Genomic DNA, 19246 nt, shown 5'->3' on the forward strand with positions numbered 1-19246 from the left:
TTGTTGAGCATAGATGCTCACCCTTGTTTACTTGCCTTCTATGTGAGAATGGCTCTATTGGCACATGAGTCATCAGTGCGGTTATGAGATGTTATGAGGGCACAGGATGCCAAGCGTTAGGGTTCAGGTATTGAGACCCGTGAGCTGTGATTTGTCCGAGGTTCGGTACCTCATGGAGTTGTTGACTAAAACCTGATGTAAAAGCGGTTGTAGTTGCTGAGTTATTACTTGTCCTTGCTGTATTTGTGATTTCGGATTTAGGTTGTGTTCCATTCACTTTTCTGTGTCATTTTCATGATATTCCGTTGATACTTGTTGTTTCCTTCCTTATTGTCATTACTGTACTGTGAGCCATATTGCATAGTCTTTAGGTGGACATCATACTTCTGTTGTTCATGTACTTATACCTATTCAGGTTATTAGACCAATGGGTGTCTTGACTGTTCCTCATCACTACTCCACCGAGGTTAGTCTTGATACTTACCGGGCATCGTTGTGGTGTGCTCATTCTACACTTCTGTACAGTTTTGTGCAGATCCAGTTACTTGTTCGTTAGCTAGTTGTGTGGACTGTTGCTGTGGAGACTCAAGGTAAACCTGCTGCTGCGTTTGCAGGCTTCAGAATCACCTTCAAGTTTTTGTTTTGCACTGTTTATTCCTATTTCTGGACAGTTGTATTTAGAGGCTTTCTAACAAACACTCTGTAGAGCTTATGACTCGTACTACCGATTTTGGGAATTGAAGAAATTCTATTTAAATAATGTTGTTGTTTCAATTATTGTTAGGCTTACCTAGTCCCTAAGACTAGATGCCATCACGATAACCAAACGAAGGAAAAATTGGGTCGTGACATTCATGGGCTCACAATGTCATGAAAATAGCCCGAAAATGATGATATGATGTATCAATTAATAACAATAGAGACTGAGATATGATATGTAATGACATGAATATGACTAAGTATGAATTTTCAATTTAAAACAAATAAATCACACTAATATGACCTATGTGGGTCCCAATAATACTGGAACATAGCCTCAACATGATTTTTAATATGATTCTCAGCTCAATTTCTTTAGCACATAAAAACTATATAGAAAATGCCAAGATTATTTGACTACAAAATTTTACGAAAATAATTATATCACAATTTTCATGATGCACGCTCACACGCCCGTCACCTAGCATGTGTTTCACCTCCCAACAATTCACATAATGCATATATTGAGGATTCACACCCTCAACTCCAAGATTAGAAGAGTTACTTACCTCGAACAAGCCGAATCCAATGTCGAGCAAGTTAAACAATGCTCCAGAAATTCCATTCTGCACGTATCAATTTCCAAACGGCTCAAATCTAGTCACAATTAATTTGATTCAGTCAATACAAATTATAGGAATTTACCCCATATCAAAATACTAATTTTTCTATAAAATCCGAAATTACACTCAAAAATTGCTCGTGGGGCCCACATCTCGAAATCCGACGAAACTCGCAAAATCTGACAACCCATCCAATTACAAGTTCAACCATATAAATTTTACTCAAATCCGATATCAACTCGACCCTCAAATCTTCAAATTAAACCAAGAGAGTTTTCACAATTTTCCAACCTAATTCACCAATTAAATGTTAAAAACAACCATGGATTCAGGTAATTTGACCAATATTGAGTTAAGAACACTTACCCCGTTGTTTGTTTTTGTAAATCTCCCAAAAATCGCCTCTTCCCGAGCTCCAATCCGTCAAAAATAGAAAATGGGACGAAGCCCCATTTTCAGAACATAAACTCTCTGCCTAGTCATTTCTTCTATGCGATCGCGGACCAAGTCCCGCGATCGCGAAGCACAACATTTTCACTGCCCAAAATAACTCTACGCGATCGCAGAACATTCCACGCGATCGCGAAGCACAGTCTCTGCAAGCCAACGCGATTGCGAAGCAAAAAACGCATGACCTCCACTCCTGCTCCATTTCCTCTACGCGAACGCGACCTTAGCCACGCGTTCGCCAATCACAAAATCCCAGAGCTACGCGATCGCACCCATATTCACGCGATCGCATATAACAAAACTCAGCAGCCTCCTATTAACCCTACGCGATCGCGGATATACCCACGCGATCGCATAGAACAAAACCTCCACTATCCATCTAAGCCTACGCGATCACAGACAAGTTCACGTGATCGCGTATAAGGAAACCAAGTACAGACATCAGAAAATTTCAAGTCCAAGAATTGATCCGTTAACTGTCCGAAACTTACCCGAGACCCTCGGGACTTCAACCAAATACACCAACAAGTCCTAAAACATCATACGAACTTAGTCGAGCCTTCAAATCACATCAAACAACATCAAAAACACAAATCGCACTCCAATTCAAGCCTAGTGAAAAGCTAACAATTTCCAACTTCTACCTTCAATGTCGAAACCTATCAAATCAAGTCCGATTGACCTCAAATTTTGCACACAAGTCATAAATGACATAACAGAGCTATAAAAAATTTCAGAACTGGATTCCGACCCCAATATAAAAAATTCAACCCCGGTCAAACTTCCCAAAAATTTGACTTTTGCCATTTTAAGTTTAATTCTACTACGGACCTCCAAATAATTTTTCGGACACGCTCCCAACTCCAAAATTACCATACGGAGCTATTGAAATCACCAGAATTCAATTCCGAGGTCGTTTACACATAAGTGAATATCTGATCAACTTTTTCAACTTAAGTTTTTAATTATGAGAATAAGTATCGCATTTCACTCCGAAATCTTTCCGGACCCGAACCAACTAACCCGATAAGTCATAAATCAACTGTAAGGCATAATTGAGCAGTAAATAGGGGAACGAGATTGTAATACTCAAAACAATCGGCTGGGTCGTCACAAACTTTTATAAAAAATTATACTATATTGATATAAAATTTTGGGGCCTAAAGCACTTGCTTTAGCAGGCTTCAGCAGCCCATGTTGCATGGTTTCTTTCTTTTTTCCTCCCCTAGTTCTCACATTTGTCTAATGTTAGGTAATTAAGGGTTTTATTAATTACTTAGCACAGAAAAAATAAAGCTACCTAATTATTATAATAATGTAAAGAAAGATATCTGCAACATCATGGAAGATGGGAAAAAATGACGTTATGACTTAATTAGTAAAGCAAGGGTATTTTGTAATTTATAAAAAGGAGGGATAATAAGGTCAATTATTTAGTCAAATACAAAATGCTTTTAAGCCAAAAATAATAAGCTGGGCTTACCTGGCTTTTGGCTTAATTCTGCTTAAAAAGTAATTGGCTTAAAAACCGTTTTCAGGTTTGTCAAACACCAACACAAAATGTGTTTTTAAGCCAATTCAAACACCCTCTATGTCCACTGGTAAAAGATTAATTAAAAATTTCTACTGCTATTAGCAATTTATTTCAATTGTTAAGGCAAATATGGGACAAGTGCAGAGCGAAGCCATTGACAACCGATCTCAAAGTGATTTATCAAAGGCATCGAAAGCCACCTCTGCTGATGAATCTCCGCCGCAATCTCTTGATTCTTTGATTGCTGGTAATATCTCTATTCTCTGCTTTTACTCTGTTTATTTCTTCTGTTTTTTGCTTTTGGATAAAAATTTAATTTCTTTTTTCAAGAATCCAAAATCAAAATTTAGTCTTTATTAATAGCTGCACTACAAGGGGCTTGCAAGTTATACTTTTTCTTTTTCTTTTAATGGGGTTGGAGAAGAGCTGAGATGTGTAGTGAAGGTAGTAATCAAACTATAAGAATCCTCTATATCCATTAAGTTCTGTTGGGTTCATTTCTCCACTACTCAATAATTTGTAATTGGGGATCTAAATTAGAGATTCTCTAAATCTCTGACCGTTCACTGTGCTATATCTCTAATCAAACTGACCTTCTGTGAGGGTGCTAATTAGGGGTGGCAAATTGTCGGGTCGGGTCGGATATTGGCGGGTCGAAAAAGGGTAATGTAAAAAACGGATAAATTATCCGATAAAATAGGGCAGCCCGGTGCACTAAGCTCCCGCTATGCGCGGTGCACGGATAAATTATCCGATCCGATCCATATTTAATAGGGATAGAAAATGAGTTAACCGGCAAATAATATGGATATCCATATTATCCATGACTTCTTGAATATGATCACTTTTGGGAGAATTACTAGCCAGTCTCCCAAACTTGAGGAACCCCCAATTTGAGGCTTTACAAATGTAAAACTCATTAGTTATCCATTTTCTAAGTAGATAATATGGTTCTTATCCATATTTGACCCGTTTTTAATAAGTGATGACGTCCAAAACACACCTCGATAAGAGATATGCTACGGTCGTATGCAATATAATTTATCCAACTATGAGTCGGGGTCGAATCCCACAGGTAGCTATGAAGCGTTCTAGTTGACTCAATTACTAAATAATCTAAGTTGAACAAAAATGGACAAATATATTTGGATTTTGTGGATATTAACTAATGAATTAGATTCGACTAACTAACAACAAACTAAATTAGAAGTCGAGAATAACTTAAGAAAGTTGTAGATGATAAAAAGGTCTAAGGTAGAGAATCCCCCAATTGCCGGGCTAACTCTGAGTGAAATCTTGAAACTTTGTTTGACATTATTCTATCAACCCTGGACCTAAAGTTGTTCGCTAGAATTTCCCAACTTCAAACGACACCATTCTTGAACTATTTTTCCAAAAATAATCAAGATAATAAACTTGTCCAATTCTAGGTCACAGTCGAATCATGATGTCCCCATAACGATTCTAAATCGGGTTAAGTAATTGCTTAATTCAGCCCGAAGTACTGTTATTTGACTGACCCAACCTTGTCAATCTTTCCCAAGAATAACTAGAAATAGGGCATAAACAATTGCGAGCTCAAACAATTGAATTCATTAAAATTGCAACCAAACAAATAGAATAAGTATCAACGATTCAATAATATTTACTCAAAACCGCCCAACAACGGGTTCATCAATACCCTAGCTAGGGAATTTAGCTACTCATGTTTATACGAAAAAATATAATAACTATTCTCAAAACAATCTCCATAATAAATGAAAATAGGAAAAGTTGAGAGAAACTCTTCAAATCTTCGATTAGGATGGTTTTTGGACTCTTCCAAGCCCTTACTTTTTGAAAGTAGTGTTCTCTTCTTTCCGGGTCGAGATTCCGGTTGGGGAGGCGAAAAGAAGCTTTTATATCGTGTAAAATTTGCTCCAAAGACCAAAATATCCTTATAATTTTAGCCCAGAAATTCCTTTTCGCGCGCCAGGCTCGTGCCGCCCGCGCACCGTGCGCTCTGCATTTGATCTTGTCCAGATGAGCGCACACTGACCGCACATTAGAGGGAAAATGCGTTGTTTTTTTGCACTTTGTCTTTTTCTTTAATTTGAGCAGATTTTCGTCCCAAAACTTCAAAAATTTCTTCAATTCTTCTTTCAACTCCCTATCAACCAAAGAGCATCAATTAGGCAAAATTTTGGTGAGTTTTAACCACTAAACTATTCAAGAACACTTGAGAATGAGGTTAAACTACTATCAAAATATAGAGAATTATGCCAAATATCAATAAGTTCATTATCCAACCCATTTTTAGTGGATAATATGGATGAATAACTTTTTTTTTATCCATTTTGCCACTACTAGTGCTAATAAAGACTAACCTTAATGCCAAGTAGTTGGTATTGATACTTTGTCTCCATTGACCTATAAAAAATTAAACAGCAAAAGAGAGAAAAGGAAAGAAAGCTTTGTTTCCATATCTATTCTTTGAACTATATATGTATAGTTTAAATTTGCAAAGACTTGATCGCAAGGGGAGCCTTGGCGCAATAATAAAAGTTACGGCCGTGTGACCAGCTAGTCACGGGTTCAAGCTGTGAAAATAGCCTTTTGTAGAAATGCAAGATAAGGTTGCGTGCATAAGGCCCATAGTGGTCCAGCCCTTCCCAGACCCACGCATAGCGGGAGCTTAATATATCGGATTGCTTTTTTTTTTTTGTGGCCATCATGACAAAGTTTATAGTACTCTGCACCTACTGACTTAAAATGTAGATTCATCTATGGTGGCCGGGGAAAGGGAATATATGGTTTCTTATGTGTCGATACTACAAGATGAAAGTTATATGCTTAATGCGGTTTCAATATTTTGTTTGTGTGAAATGATGGGGTTGCTATTTAAGAGGAAGATAATATTGAAAAAAGTAGTTTTCCTGTTATCCATCAAGGAATTGACTTTCATTTTTGGCTATCTAATGTATGTTTTCTGTGTTCTGATACTTAACATTATGACCAAGTTTAACTAGTTTGGGGTTGAGGCAGAATTGATTGACTATTTGTTGATTGGAAAATTGATAAAGCTCTAATTTCACTTCCCATATGATTAGCTATCATTGTTTTTTTTTTTCTCAAGTATTGTTTTCTCACTGCTGTCTGATTTTGCAACTTCCTCTGCTACTTGCTCTATGTTTGTCGTTATCCCAAAGACTCCTAAGAACTTATCATAAATTTTCTTCCTTTCGTCTTATAGAAGCTGCAGCATATGGTGAAGATGGTGAGAATGAGGTTGGTTCAGGCTTTTCGGATCATAATCTTGCTCAATAAAAGTTGAAATTTGTTACTTATCTATGCTCAAGAAACTGAAACTCTATTTTTAGTCCATTGACGAGAAAGCTCGGAAAGCCCTAGAATGCCCTTGCATTGCTCATTTACGGAGTGGCCCCTGTGGCAACCAGTTTTCAGACGCTTTCCTCTGTTTTCTCAAGAGCACGGCTGAAGAAAAGGTAACTGAGTTTTTCTGCTCCTCCTTGCTGTTTGTAGAGATATACTCGGTGCGTCTAGCTCATCTCTCGTAAAGATATTCGTCACATCTTTTTAATTCAATTTAGTTTCAGGGAGCTGATATTCCTCTATGAACCAAGGTTGTTAAGTGCCACATAAGTTATAACATGGTGACCATAGATCAGCTTATTAAGCTATAGTTGTGCCTATTTCTGTGTAACTGTGTTCTATATTACGAGAAAAAGATTAATGTTATGTGTGTGTCTTTATTTTTTCTTTTTTGAAAAAAGTTGGTCCAAAAATTAAGATTATGTGTGGTTTTTGTTTTCTGCTTGAGAGAAGTTCAGGTTTCCTTTCTCCATAGTCTAGAACAAGTTACTACTATGAACGGCGGTAGACAATACCACGCATTAAAGATCATTCTTGACCTAAAAAATTGGCCTCCACAGTTGATGTCCTAAAATTTGGTTGCTTGCTTATGGTAAATTGACTTTGATGTTATGTAAGAATTACGATCAGAAAGCTTAGTCATCTTCCCGTCATTTATACAACAACAACCACCCAGTGAATTCCCATAAGTGGGGTCTAGAGAGAGCAATGTGTATGCAGACCTTACCCCTATCCTAGGGAGTAGAGAGGTTGTTTCCGATAGACCCTCGGCTCAAGAAGACGAAAAGAGACAATATATCAGTACCATGAACAGAAACTATAGGAATAATAACAACATCATAAGAACCAGAAGATAGATGAAAAACAATTAGTAAATAAGGCCTTCCAGTCGTTCATACACAACACTGAAAAGAAATGCTCAATTTTTTTCTTTTGAACTGATAATGGAATGGAAGATGAGTTTGTGTTCAGTCCTTTATTTCTTCATTTTGGTCTTTTTCCCTTTTCATACTTCTAACATGTGAAAAACCTTAATTTCCCATTGTAGGGCTCTGATTGCGTTAGTCCCTTTGTCGCTCTTCAGAGCTGTATCAAGGCAAATCCTAACGCATTTTCAAAGGACATCCTAGAGGACGACGATAATACCAGGAAACAAGATGAAGTCAGTAAGGAGGAAACACCAAAACAAGAATATAGAATTATCCCACCCATTTGGTCTGTAAAAACAAAGGGATCTAAGCGTAAGGCGTAGAAAGTCTCATCTTTTTCTATTGTTCTTTTGTGATTCTTTCATTCTAGGAAGCTGGAGTAGTATAATACTACTGCACTAAGCTGCAGTGTATTGCAAAAAAATAAAAAAATAAAAAAATAGTGATTTACATGATCAAACTTTTGATGTTTATTAAGCTGGAATTGTAGAGACTACTAGGCCATAGCTCTACTGGTTATTGTTATTGTTTTTCTATTAATTTTCTGGCTCTTACGATACTGTTATTATTTTTGGTGGTTTCTGTTGCTGGTACTGATATATTGTCTCTTTTCGTCTTCTTGAGCCGAGGGTCTATCAGAAACAACCTCACTACTCTTCGGGGGTAAGGGTAAGGTCTGCGTACACGCTACCCTCCCCAGACCTCACATGTGAAATTTTACTGGGTTTTGTTGTTGTACTAGGCCATTGATTATTTGGCAAGCAAAAGTTTGGATGGGTTCAGTTTCTCATGTGATCCCAACTTTAACGTTATCAGTTATTATTTATGGAAAGTTTTACTCAATGTATCTCTATTTACATGCGCGCAATTTATAGTAAATTAGTCAACTTGCCCGCGCCTCGCGCAGTTATAAAATTTTTAAAGGTATAAAAGAATTTTTACTTAATATTTAAATACTAAAAATAACCAAAAAAATAGGCTCTTTTCACATAATTTTTTAGCTTCCTGTTCTATTCGCATTTGTATTGCTTATGTGTTCAGATATTTTGTTATAACAAAATAACTTTTGAGATATTTAGTTGTAAATTCACTATCAACGTCCTATTTTGTTGTGAAAAATAATTGCAAAATATTTTCGTATGATTCATTTTTCTTATATATATATATATATATATATATATATATATATATATATATAATATTAATTAATTTATTTCCTATTTTATCGTGTCACAAAAATGGAAAAAAATTTAAAAAGGCTCCTACAACTTCATTCTCCAACTCTTTCTTGCTTTGTTTTTCTTTCTTCCTATTTTTTTTATTTCTTTTCTCCTCTCTCCTCTCCTACTAACTCGGGACATAATGAACAAACTCTAAAATCATTGCCCAAAACATAGAGAAAATTCAATTTACCTCCAAAATCACACTAAAATTCGTAAAAATACTCCCACATTTAAGAAAAAACATTCTTACCAGTTAAACTTTTCAGCACTTTCTTTCATATAAAATACACCAAAAGAAGGCATCATGGCCCGAAATTCAATTGGAAGAAAAAAAGAAATTAAAGTAAATTCTACCTTACCTCCTTCACATTTTAAATAGGAAAGGAACCTCCTTAAACCCAAAAATCAGCCAACAAAATAAATTAATTATGGCTGGAATCTACAAATTATTATCGGAATTTACAGACTATTGTCAAAATTTTCAACCTAAGCATTTCTTTTAAGAATATTAAGATTATTGAAAACTTTCTCATAGCTTAGGTTGTTTTGAAGTACAATATCACTGTGTAAGAGATGTAATCATAAGTTTGATGATGCTACTAATGTAAGCTTTAGGCATCTATAAATATTCATCAAAACAATAATATATACCACAAATAATTCAACTAATACGATCATACATCTTATATAAGTTTCTTGGTTTCTTACTGCTTTGGCTTGTAATAAAATTCCTTACAATTCGTGGAAAGGGGTTTTATTTACCTACACTAAAAGGTCAAAAGTATAACATAGAATTTACTCAAGAAATTATAATGAGAGCATAAGGAGAAAATATTAATTTGTCTGACCCAGTTTATTCGTGCAGTGTAAAATCCAATTATGGATTACATGTAACAATTCCAGGTAAATACCGAATGTTTGTGCAGAAGAATCCAACCTACCGCATATTTATATCATCCTTTTTTCTTTGTTAAATTCACGGTCAGTTCCATACTTTTGAATCAAATCTCGATTCTTCTACAGGTTGCCGTTTGCCTTTTTGAGCAAATTTCACAATCTAAGTAAAATTGAAGAAAAAGAAAGAAAGGGTAAAGCAAAATCTAGAGGCAGATCACAATATGAAAAAGATGCAAATAGATCGCAAAGACTAAAGAGGAAGTGATGAATCTTCCAACACTCTAAAATGCCTAAAGCCAAATTAGCAACCATTTTAGAAGAGAAATTGCTAAATCACTAATGATTCAATCATTAACATATTCAACAAAAAAAAATAAAAAAATACTGCATTAACATATTCAACAAAAATATTACTGCATTAACATATTCAATTGTAGAACAATTAATAAAATAAAAAAGCAGGTAAAGTATAGAACAAAAAAAAGAAGGAATGACGAGAAAAAGATTAAGGAAAGCTTGGGGTCCGAGTGGAATAGGAGGCAGTATAAACTGATAAACTAACTATGACATGGCTGGAACTTAGAAAGAGGAAAACTGGAGAGAATTAAAGATGGTTAAGTGAGGGATTCTAGGAAATAAATAAATTATATTAATGAGCCTGAGAAAAGTGAAACTTACAAAGGAGAAAACGGAAGAAACAGAAGGTAAAATGAGGGATTTTAGGAAAAGAAATAAATACAGTAGTAATAATGAGGAAAGAAATAAGTTGAGTGTATTTAATTTTATGCATATTCTTTCAACATAAAATAAGAAAAAAGTCCAAAAAATTGAGAAAAAAAGAAAAATGCCATTCTTGGCCTAGGAGAGTGCCAAATCAACTTTTCCATTCCCTCCTTTATATAGATATATAGATATAGATGCTTTAGCTTCAAATTAGATACTTATGAGGTACGCGAAAGGTCCTTAAGTTTCAAAAAGGATGTAATAGTTTGGATGATAAAGGGGAATGTCCTATACATTATCTTTTGGGGTTAACGTGTAGACTAAAGGGGAATGTCCTAGACGAATTCATGATATAGAGTCAGTGATTTTAGGATAAGTGAGATTTTATTTTTAAACAATTATATATATACATATTGAACCAACATAACCCGCCCTAAATCTGACTCTGTTGACTTGTCCTTCTGAGTAACGTGTAGAGTCACACAAAGATAATTTGCTTATTAGCTGAAGAAAAGTTTCATGCAGCTTGTGAGTATACTATGTAAGAGTCACATAAATGAAATGATTCACCTTCTTTATACCTTCCTCAATGCCTACATTTCCCCTATATATACATCAATTATATGAACATGTTGCAGCCAAGAAATTGTAAAACATGGAAATATTGGAAAATAAAAATGTAGAAGAAAACAGCAGTAAGTACAAGGGAAAAGTATGTGTGACAGGTGCATCTGGTTTTCTAGCTTCATGGCTGATCAAACGCCTTCTCTTGTCTGGTTATCATGTCATTGGCACAGTTAGAGATCCAGGTACATGCAACTACTCTTACCCTTACTACTAGCTATGTTATACGCAGGGGCGGATGTTGTGTTCTATCGACGGGTTCAATTGAACACATAACTTTCGACGCGGAGTAAACCTTTATAAGTAAAAATTCATTAAAAATGCAAAAATAGTAGATATGAACTCATAAATTTAAAAATATAACGGGTTCAATGTTGAATACCTTGAAAGTTGAACCCATAGGGTTTGAATCCTGGATCCGCCTCTGGTTATACGGATCCTTCATTTGCCTCCACGAGAGCGATAAACATATATATGCAAATGGAGTGTATTTTCTATGGATTCAACCAAACTTTAAGTTTTTGACACAAACATTATATATAAAGAACATTAAAATTCTGAACCAATGATTTTAAAGTGCAATGACTTCAGTGCTAAGAACATTAAGGTTAAACTCATCAGGTTTAAATCTTGGATCCATCCCTGAAGATAAAGATGCGGGTACTTCTTGCAAATTCTTCAAAATACACTAAATATTAGAAAAGGCGAAATCTTTCCATACCGGATATATATGTACTTGAACGAACCTATGTAACAATAGCTACTAGTAATGGAGATTTATCCACTCAAATCTGTTAGAAGGCATTGAAGTTTGTATGTCAAAATCAGGGAACCAGAAAAAAGTAGGTCATCTGTGGAAGCTGCAAGGAGCAAACGAGAGACTTCGTCTGGTGAAAGCTAACCTTACTGATGAAGGCAGCTTTGATGATGCTATTATGGGCTGTGAAGGTGTTTTTCATACTGCCTCACCTGTCTTGGGAAAGCCTACTTACGATCTTACGGTATCCAAAATATTCTGTTCGTTTCATTTTATATGACAATATTTGATTGAACGCACTTTTGAAGTCTAAACATTTCAAATCTTCACAAAATGAAAAAAAGTACCATATAAATCGGAGAAGGGAAATCACCTTAAGTGACTAAATGTGCATGCTGCAGGCTGAAATCCTGAAACCTGCAATAGATGGTACCTTAAATGTGCTAAGATCCTGTAAGAAAAATCCAAGTCTGAAACGTGTGGTTTTGACCTCATCTTCTTCAACAGCAAGGGTAAGAGGCGACATTGACCCTAACATACCCTTGGATGAATCATCTTGGAGCTCTGTCGAACTCTGCAAAAGTTTTGAGGTAAATACATCTATTCTGTGGTTAATATTTCCTTTTTACTGTACTTGTGTCCGTTCCATTTTATACGATGATATTACCTAAGCACGAAGTTTAAAATATTAATTTGACTTCAATATAAGGGAAAATATTAAAGTAGTAGTTGAAAAGATAGTTTGATGGAGAAAATATCACATTAAACCTTCAAATTAAAAATAAAATAAAAAATTCAAAACCGTGGTGTCCGAACCAGCTTACGCATACATCAACTAATTCCACGGGGTACCGGCTACCTCTCACCAGCAAAGGTATCGGGTGACTTTGTCCACCAAGACTTGGACAGATGAGATAATTTATAATTTAATTAGCATCTTGAATTTGATTTCTTGAAAGTTGTGAAAGTTTTCAAGTCAAACATTTTGACATGACCCAAAATAACAACAACAACAACAATAACCCAATATAATCCCACTAGTGGATTCTGGGGAGGGTAGTGTGTACGCAGACCCCTACCCTGGGGTAGAGAGGCGGTTTCCGATAGACCACCGGCTCCCTCCCTCCAAGAACTCCCCATCTTGCTCTTGGGGTGACTCGAACTCACAACCTCTCGGTTGGAAGTGGAGGGTGCTCACCAGTCAACACTAGAGCAACCCACTCTTGTCAAAGTTAGAAAAAAAAAAAAAGAAGAGTATCATATAAATTCAGATGGTGAGTATACATATAATAATTTCATCATTTTACTCTGTGGATGCAAGATTTGGTATGTACTATCAAAGACACTAGCTGAGAAGGCTGCTTGGGAATTCTGTGAACAAAAGAATATTCACTTGTGACACTACTCCCCTCTTTCATCATTGGACCAAGTTTGCCTCCTGAGTTATGTTCAACAGCAGATGATGTCCTTGGTTTACTTAAAGGAAGGACAGATAAGTTTGACTGGCATGGAAGAATGGGGTATGTTTACATAGATGATGTTGCTATCTCCCATATACTTGTCTATGAGCATCCAGATGCTCATGGGAGGTATCTTTGCAGCTCAAAGGTTCTTGACAACAATCAACTTGTCTCAATCCTATCGGAGCGCTATCCATCTTTGCCTATTCCTAAAAGGTTTGTCTAATCTCAAGAAGAGGCGAATCGATTATATAAGTAGTGGATCTATGTGCACTTATATATACACAAAGGCTTATAACTTAGTAGCTATGTTGCCCGGATCTCCCAAAAATGAGTGATTTTTGGAGGATCTGACACAGAGCTGACAACATTTTTAAAGGATCCAAGCAACATAACTTAGTAGTACTAGATAAGTGTGAGTTCAATTCTCACTATCTTCTTTCTCCTTATTCCTTCCCCCCTCTCCCTATTAAATAGCAACAATATAAACAAAAACTACACATACACAGTAGCAAATATTAGCAAGAAACATTGACTCGCATACAAGAAAAGTTAAGAAAATAAGTTGATAACGCTTCCAGCTTACATGCCACTACATATATTTATACAAAAAATGTGAAAAGAGTAAAATATGCCTGATACACATGTATGTCAGTATATGAAGATGTGCATATGCCTATTTAAATCATGGATTCGCCTCTATCCTAGAAAGACCTATAGTTCTACATACCACATCCATTATTTCTACTTAAAACAGATACTCTTATTCTCTTAATAGAAAGAAAGGATATAGGAGTACCTTATCAAAAAAAATCAAAAAAAATAGTAGGAGTACTATTTTGGTGGAGATTCAAATTAACTGCTATTTCAGGTTTAAGAAACTTGATCGACCTCACTACGAATTCAACACCTTGAAGCTGGAGAACTTAGGAATGAAATTCAAGTCCATTGAAGAAATGTTTGATGATTGTGTCGCATTCTTCAAAGAAAAAGGCCTTATCTCTTCCATCTAAGTGACAGCATTTCTACATAAAAGCTCTCTACTATGTGACCCTTGGATGTTTTATTTTCTGTACCTCATGTTTTGATCCTTCGTTATTTATACCAGTGATTACCTCATCTATATATTAGTAAATGGAAACTTGCTGTTACATGGTAGCACATGCCCTGATTATGCGATTCAAGGCATCTTTTGTGTCTGTATCCTTAGCATTTTCAAACAGTGAAAAAGCATTTCTAGCAAACCACAACAGCAGATTTTGGTTGCTATTTAGTATACTAAATTAGTAGATTTATCAGCTCAAAGGAAACAAAAATAGAGAAAAAAGGGACTTACATAACAAACAAAGACAAGTAATTTTCATTTGGATCTGATGATCCAAAAAGCAACCAGAGGTTGATCTCCAATGAATTAGCAATCAAATTCAGTATCCCAATTCCATAAACTCACGAGTTGCTTTTCTCGACTAGTAGCGACCACCTAAACCATCAAACATTGTCCTCCAAAGTCCAAGATATGACACAAAGGGCACATACATGCCCAAGCTCAAGCATACATACAATTGAAAGAGCTTAAGAAGAAAATAAAACCAAATTTCACTAAATCTAAAAACTCAAAATTTCCAATATCATTCTCGAAAAGTCCTGAAATCACAAGTATTAAAGGATCAGCATCTTTTAGAAAGAGACACACTACATACAAGTTCATTTACCAAAAACTGTGAACCCATCATCAGCGCCTGTGAAAATGCATTTGACACACAAACACGATTTTAAATAATACTCCCAATATCTCATTTTATATGGCGCACTTTCCTTTTTAGTCTTTTTCTGTATTTAAAAGCATTTTAACTTTAAACTTCTAATTTTACAGTTAATTAGGTGATTTATAGTCACACAAATATATATGGCTTGTTTTAGACCATAAAATTCAAAAAAAAAAAAAAAAACTTTTTTACACTTCGCCCAATCAAACAATATCACATGAATTGGGACAGGGGGGAGTAATTTACATTGATAGAAAGAGAGAGCATAATTTAGCATTGTTGATGAACTTAGAACTAGAACTATAAGTATACTCCTCAATGGGCAAAAATCTGAATTAAGGAAGAAAGTGTAAATTTTTAAGGCATTTCAATAGGACGCCACGCGATCAGAAACTGAATTCTCATTCCTCAAGAGGAGATTCCACATTAGGGAGCAAACACTGAGAGTTCACCAAAGGTCGAAATAAACTCCTGCTTGATCACCAAGATAAAAATAAAAATAAAAAATTTAGAGAACCCCATTTGAGAAACTTTTAAAAAAATGAAAATTTACAGAACACATTTTGGGTAAAGGGAAGAAAGAATGAAAAATTGTGAGCAAAAAATCCATTCAGAAAAAAAAAATGAAAACTTGGAAAACCCATTTGGGGGAAAAGCAGGGATGGCTCAACATCATCCCAATATAAAGCAAAGCATTAATAGGAGGATTTTTAAAATATAAATATATAAATATAAATATATATATATATATATATATATATATATATATATATATATATATATATAAAACATACTGCAATTTAGTGAAGTAAAGTGAATACGACCATATGTTTGTGTTAGAACATTGGAAAGAAAGGCAGTAACAGTTTTATATCAAAGAATCGAAATTAAATAAGAGATCAACTTTTCCCATCAATTCTAAGAGAGCCAAAGCCTCTGCCAAAGAGAGTTGTACAAGCTTTCATCAATATTTTGGTTGTATGTTCTCATGCTTTCTTGGAAGGGGTTGAGCTTAGTCAAAGAAGACAAGTTTGAAAATTTTGTAAACTGGTAGTCTGTGAAAAAATAAAATTGGGACGAGATTAATAGGGAACTACGTAAATAAGATTTTGTCCATAAGCGAGGCTGCGAGGATGCATGTATTAATGTGTACTATGTTACAAAAATTTATCCGTGCAGTTTTTCCAGGTTCTACATCATGTCAAAGGCAAAAACATCTTATCACGAGGTAACACAAGCTTTACATTAATTCAAAAAATTTAAAGTGTATTCCATCTTAATTTGACTATGGAGATGGTCAAAGACACAACATTAAATCAATGAATCGGTTCCACTTTTTTAAGTATACTTTTATTTATTCATGAGTTTCTATCCTTTATAGTTTTTGTGAATTTAATGTTATAAATTTTAGGATGGATGATACATTTATGATGATCTTGAAATGCATATTAAGTTTAGTAATAACCTTTTGGATATATATGCTCATCATAATTAGTTATTTCGCGACAAATAAAATAAATCTTAAAATAACAAATAATTATGTTACATAAAGAGCATGTAGACATGACATTCAAGTTATGAGATGAATATGAAATACTTTATCAAGGAAGATATCTAAATATTAAAATCGTTTACCAGTTTTAGGTCATTAAAAAAAATATTTATGTTAAGATATTATTTTTTATTCATTAAAAAATAAAGACACTCTATAAAAATAGTGTCTTTTTGGAAGAATTGTTTGTTTGTAATATTCCATTTCTTTAACTTGACTATAAAATGATGTGGTGAGTTAAGTTTGATCCATAAATTTTATGAAAAAATCATCTGAAATAATCAAAATGTTATGGTGTTTGATTAATAATTAAATGTCAATACTAGATTTAATATTTAATATAATTTGAAGAACTCGAGATATAAAATATTTTTAAAATGTTGTATTTCTTCAACTCCCACGAAATTCTTGGTGGATATGTGATTGATTTTGTCGATTTGTTGACCGTAAGCAATGATGCGAATGAGTTAATTTCGCGTTAGTGATCCATGATCATCCAACTTATCATTTATTTCACAAAAGTCACTTATCTATTTTTCATCACTTAAATGTCATTCAACTTTACCTTTATAATTTAAAAGTCATTTTGGTTCAACACCTATAAAATATCCAATAAAAAATATGACATGGCATTACATTTAATTAAAAAATCTAACAATAATGCCACATAAGCTTAAATAGACCACATCTAAGTTAGACCCATTTCTTCCTCAGCCCGATTTCAGTCGGTTTTTGAATATTGGTTTTAATTTATTTTATATGAAAAACCGACCAATTTCGGTCGGTTTCTTAAAAAATAAATTTCGTGGGATTCTAAAATAGTTTTCCGCATTTTTGCACTAAAAAAAATCGACCGAAGTCGGTCGATTTCGTAAAAATAAAATTAAAAAATAAAATATCTTGGAAAATTGACCGACTTCAATATCACATAATATATAAATATACTATTTACAAACAAGAACAACAAGCTAATAAGAACCTATTTTCACAAATTACTATTCCATTAAAGTCAAAATATTGGTAAGAAACACCCATAATGACATTATAATGACCTAAGTGGTCATTTTAATTTTTAGAACCCCGTTCCCCTAAATAAAACTTTCCGAATGTGTTTTTAATAATTTATGACTTGCGGGGATGGTTGGTTCAGAATTTGGAAGTAATCGGGTTGAAATCGGAACAATTGGTTCCTTAGTTTAGCTTTAAAAGGCCAAGTTTGACTCCGGTCAACATTTTGAAAAAATGACCCCGGAATCGGGATTTGACAGTTCCAATAGGTTCGTATGATGATTTCAGACTTGGGCATATGTTCGAATCAGGTTTTGGATAACCCGAGAGCGTTTTAGTGCCTAACAGTAAAATTTAACTATTTGAAAGTTTAAACTTCTTTAAATTTGGTTTGGAATAGGTTTTGGTGTAATCGAAGTACGTTTGGAATTCCGAGTTTGGAAAAAGCTCCGTATAGTGTTTTAAGACTTGCACGTAAAAATTGGTCATTCCGAGTAGTATAAGCATATTTTGGCGCATTCGGAGTAAGTTTGAAGAATTTAAAAATTCTAAGTTGAATCAATTTAGTTTGGGGGTATGATTCTTAGTTTTGATGTTGTTTTACACGTTTTAAGAGTTCGAGCGAGTTCGTTTTATGATTTCAAACTTGTTGGTATGTTCGGGCGGGGCCCCGGGGGCCCCAAGTGTTAACCGAACGAGGCTCGGACCAATTTTGAAATTTTGGAAAGGAACCGAAGCTTTCTGCTTCTGGTACGTTCGAACCTGCGCTTGGACATCCGCATGTGCGACCCTCGCAGATGCAAGTTATTGTACGCAAAAACAAAAAAGGGAAGGGGCAATCGACCGCAGATGTGGATGTTTTTGTGTACCTGCGAATATGCAGGTGCGATGCATCGTGCGCAGATGCGAGAGAGGCAGTCAAGTGAAGCTTCGCACCTGCGAGGCTTTTCTGCAGGTGCGAAACCTCTGCTTGGCAGAATGTGTTAAAATCAGGGCTTGGCCATTTTGAGTCCGTTTTCTTCCATTCTTAGGAGATTTTGGAGCTTTTTGAGAGGGAATTTCAACTAACAATTTGAAGTTTCGGATTTTTCGGCATCAAATTGAGGTTTTTATGCGACATTTTGATCGGAAAGTGAACTTTGAGACAAGGTAAGTCTCTAGTCTAATCTTGTGAGAGAGAATTTACCTCATAGGTGATTAAATTAAATAATTGTGCTAATTGCAGGGGCTACGTACACACAAGGTAACGAGAGTCCGTGCGTAGCTACTATTTATGCTAAAAGTTCGGGTAGTTTAGGACTCAAATCATGAATTACTTGTGTAAATTGTATTCTTTGTTTAATTAAAATTATTTGATATATATATTGTGAATTGTTAGGGAAAACTATTAAAAGATGAAAATCTCATATGCTTAATTTTCTGTTTAAATTAATTAATTGTTAAAAGAAATTGTTCATCCTCTCGAATTGATATTTTGTTTTCTGTTTAAATTAATTAATTGTTAAGAGAAATTGTTCTTCCTCCTGAATTTATCTTATAACAAATATACTCTCATTACGGAGGTGCATAAGAAAATGTCCTCCTTTCTTGTGGAGCGAGCCGAACGCCTCGGCAGGATAGATGTATCTA

General features: G+C 34.8%; 1 protein-coding gene and 1 pseudogene across 1 annotated transcript; both read left to right on the plus strand.

Moving 5' to 3' along the window:
• Positions 1 to 3259: 3259 nt before the first annotated feature.
• LOC107799857 (mitochondrial intermembrane space import and assembly protein 40 homolog) lies at positions 3260 to 8175 on the plus strand. Its single transcript, XM_016622997.2, has 4 exons — positions 3260 to 3553; positions 6539 to 6573; positions 6666 to 6791; positions 7727 to 8175. The coding sequence occupies exons 1-4, from the start codon at positions 3436 to 3438 to the stop codon at positions 7928 to 7930; spliced, it is 483 nt and encodes a 160-aa protein (XP_016478483.1). The 5' UTR covers positions 3260 to 3435; the 3' UTR covers positions 7931 to 8175.
• A 680-nt stretch (positions 8176 to 8855) lies between these two features.
• LOC107799858 (tetraketide alpha-pyrone reductase 1-like) lies at positions 8856 to 15745 on the plus strand (annotated as a pseudogene).
• Positions 15746 to 19246: the final 3501 nt, after the last annotated feature.

Source organism: Nicotiana tabacum, chromosome 12 (assembly GCF_000715075.1).
Source record: "Nicotiana tabacum cultivar K326 chromosome 12, ASM71507v2, whole genome shotgun sequence".
NCBI classification, from domain to species: domain Eukaryota; kingdom Viridiplantae; phylum Streptophyta; class Magnoliopsida; order Solanales; family Solanaceae; genus Nicotiana; species Nicotiana tabacum.

Bases quoted from the DNA above. Each gene is read 5' to 3' on its own strand.
- LOC107799857 (XM_016622997.2), top strand. From the start codon at position 3,436: ATGGGACAAGTGCAGAGCGAAGCCATTGACAACCGATCTCAAAGTGAT. The intron at 6,574-6,665 runs GTTGGTTCAGGC...CTCTATTTTTAG, and splicing joins GTGAAGATGGTGAGAATGAG to TCCATTGACGAGAAAGCTCG. The intron at 6,792-7,726 runs GTAACTGAGTTT...TTCCCATTGTAG, and splicing joins AGAGCACGGCTGAAGAAAAG to GGCTCTGATTGCGTTAGTCC.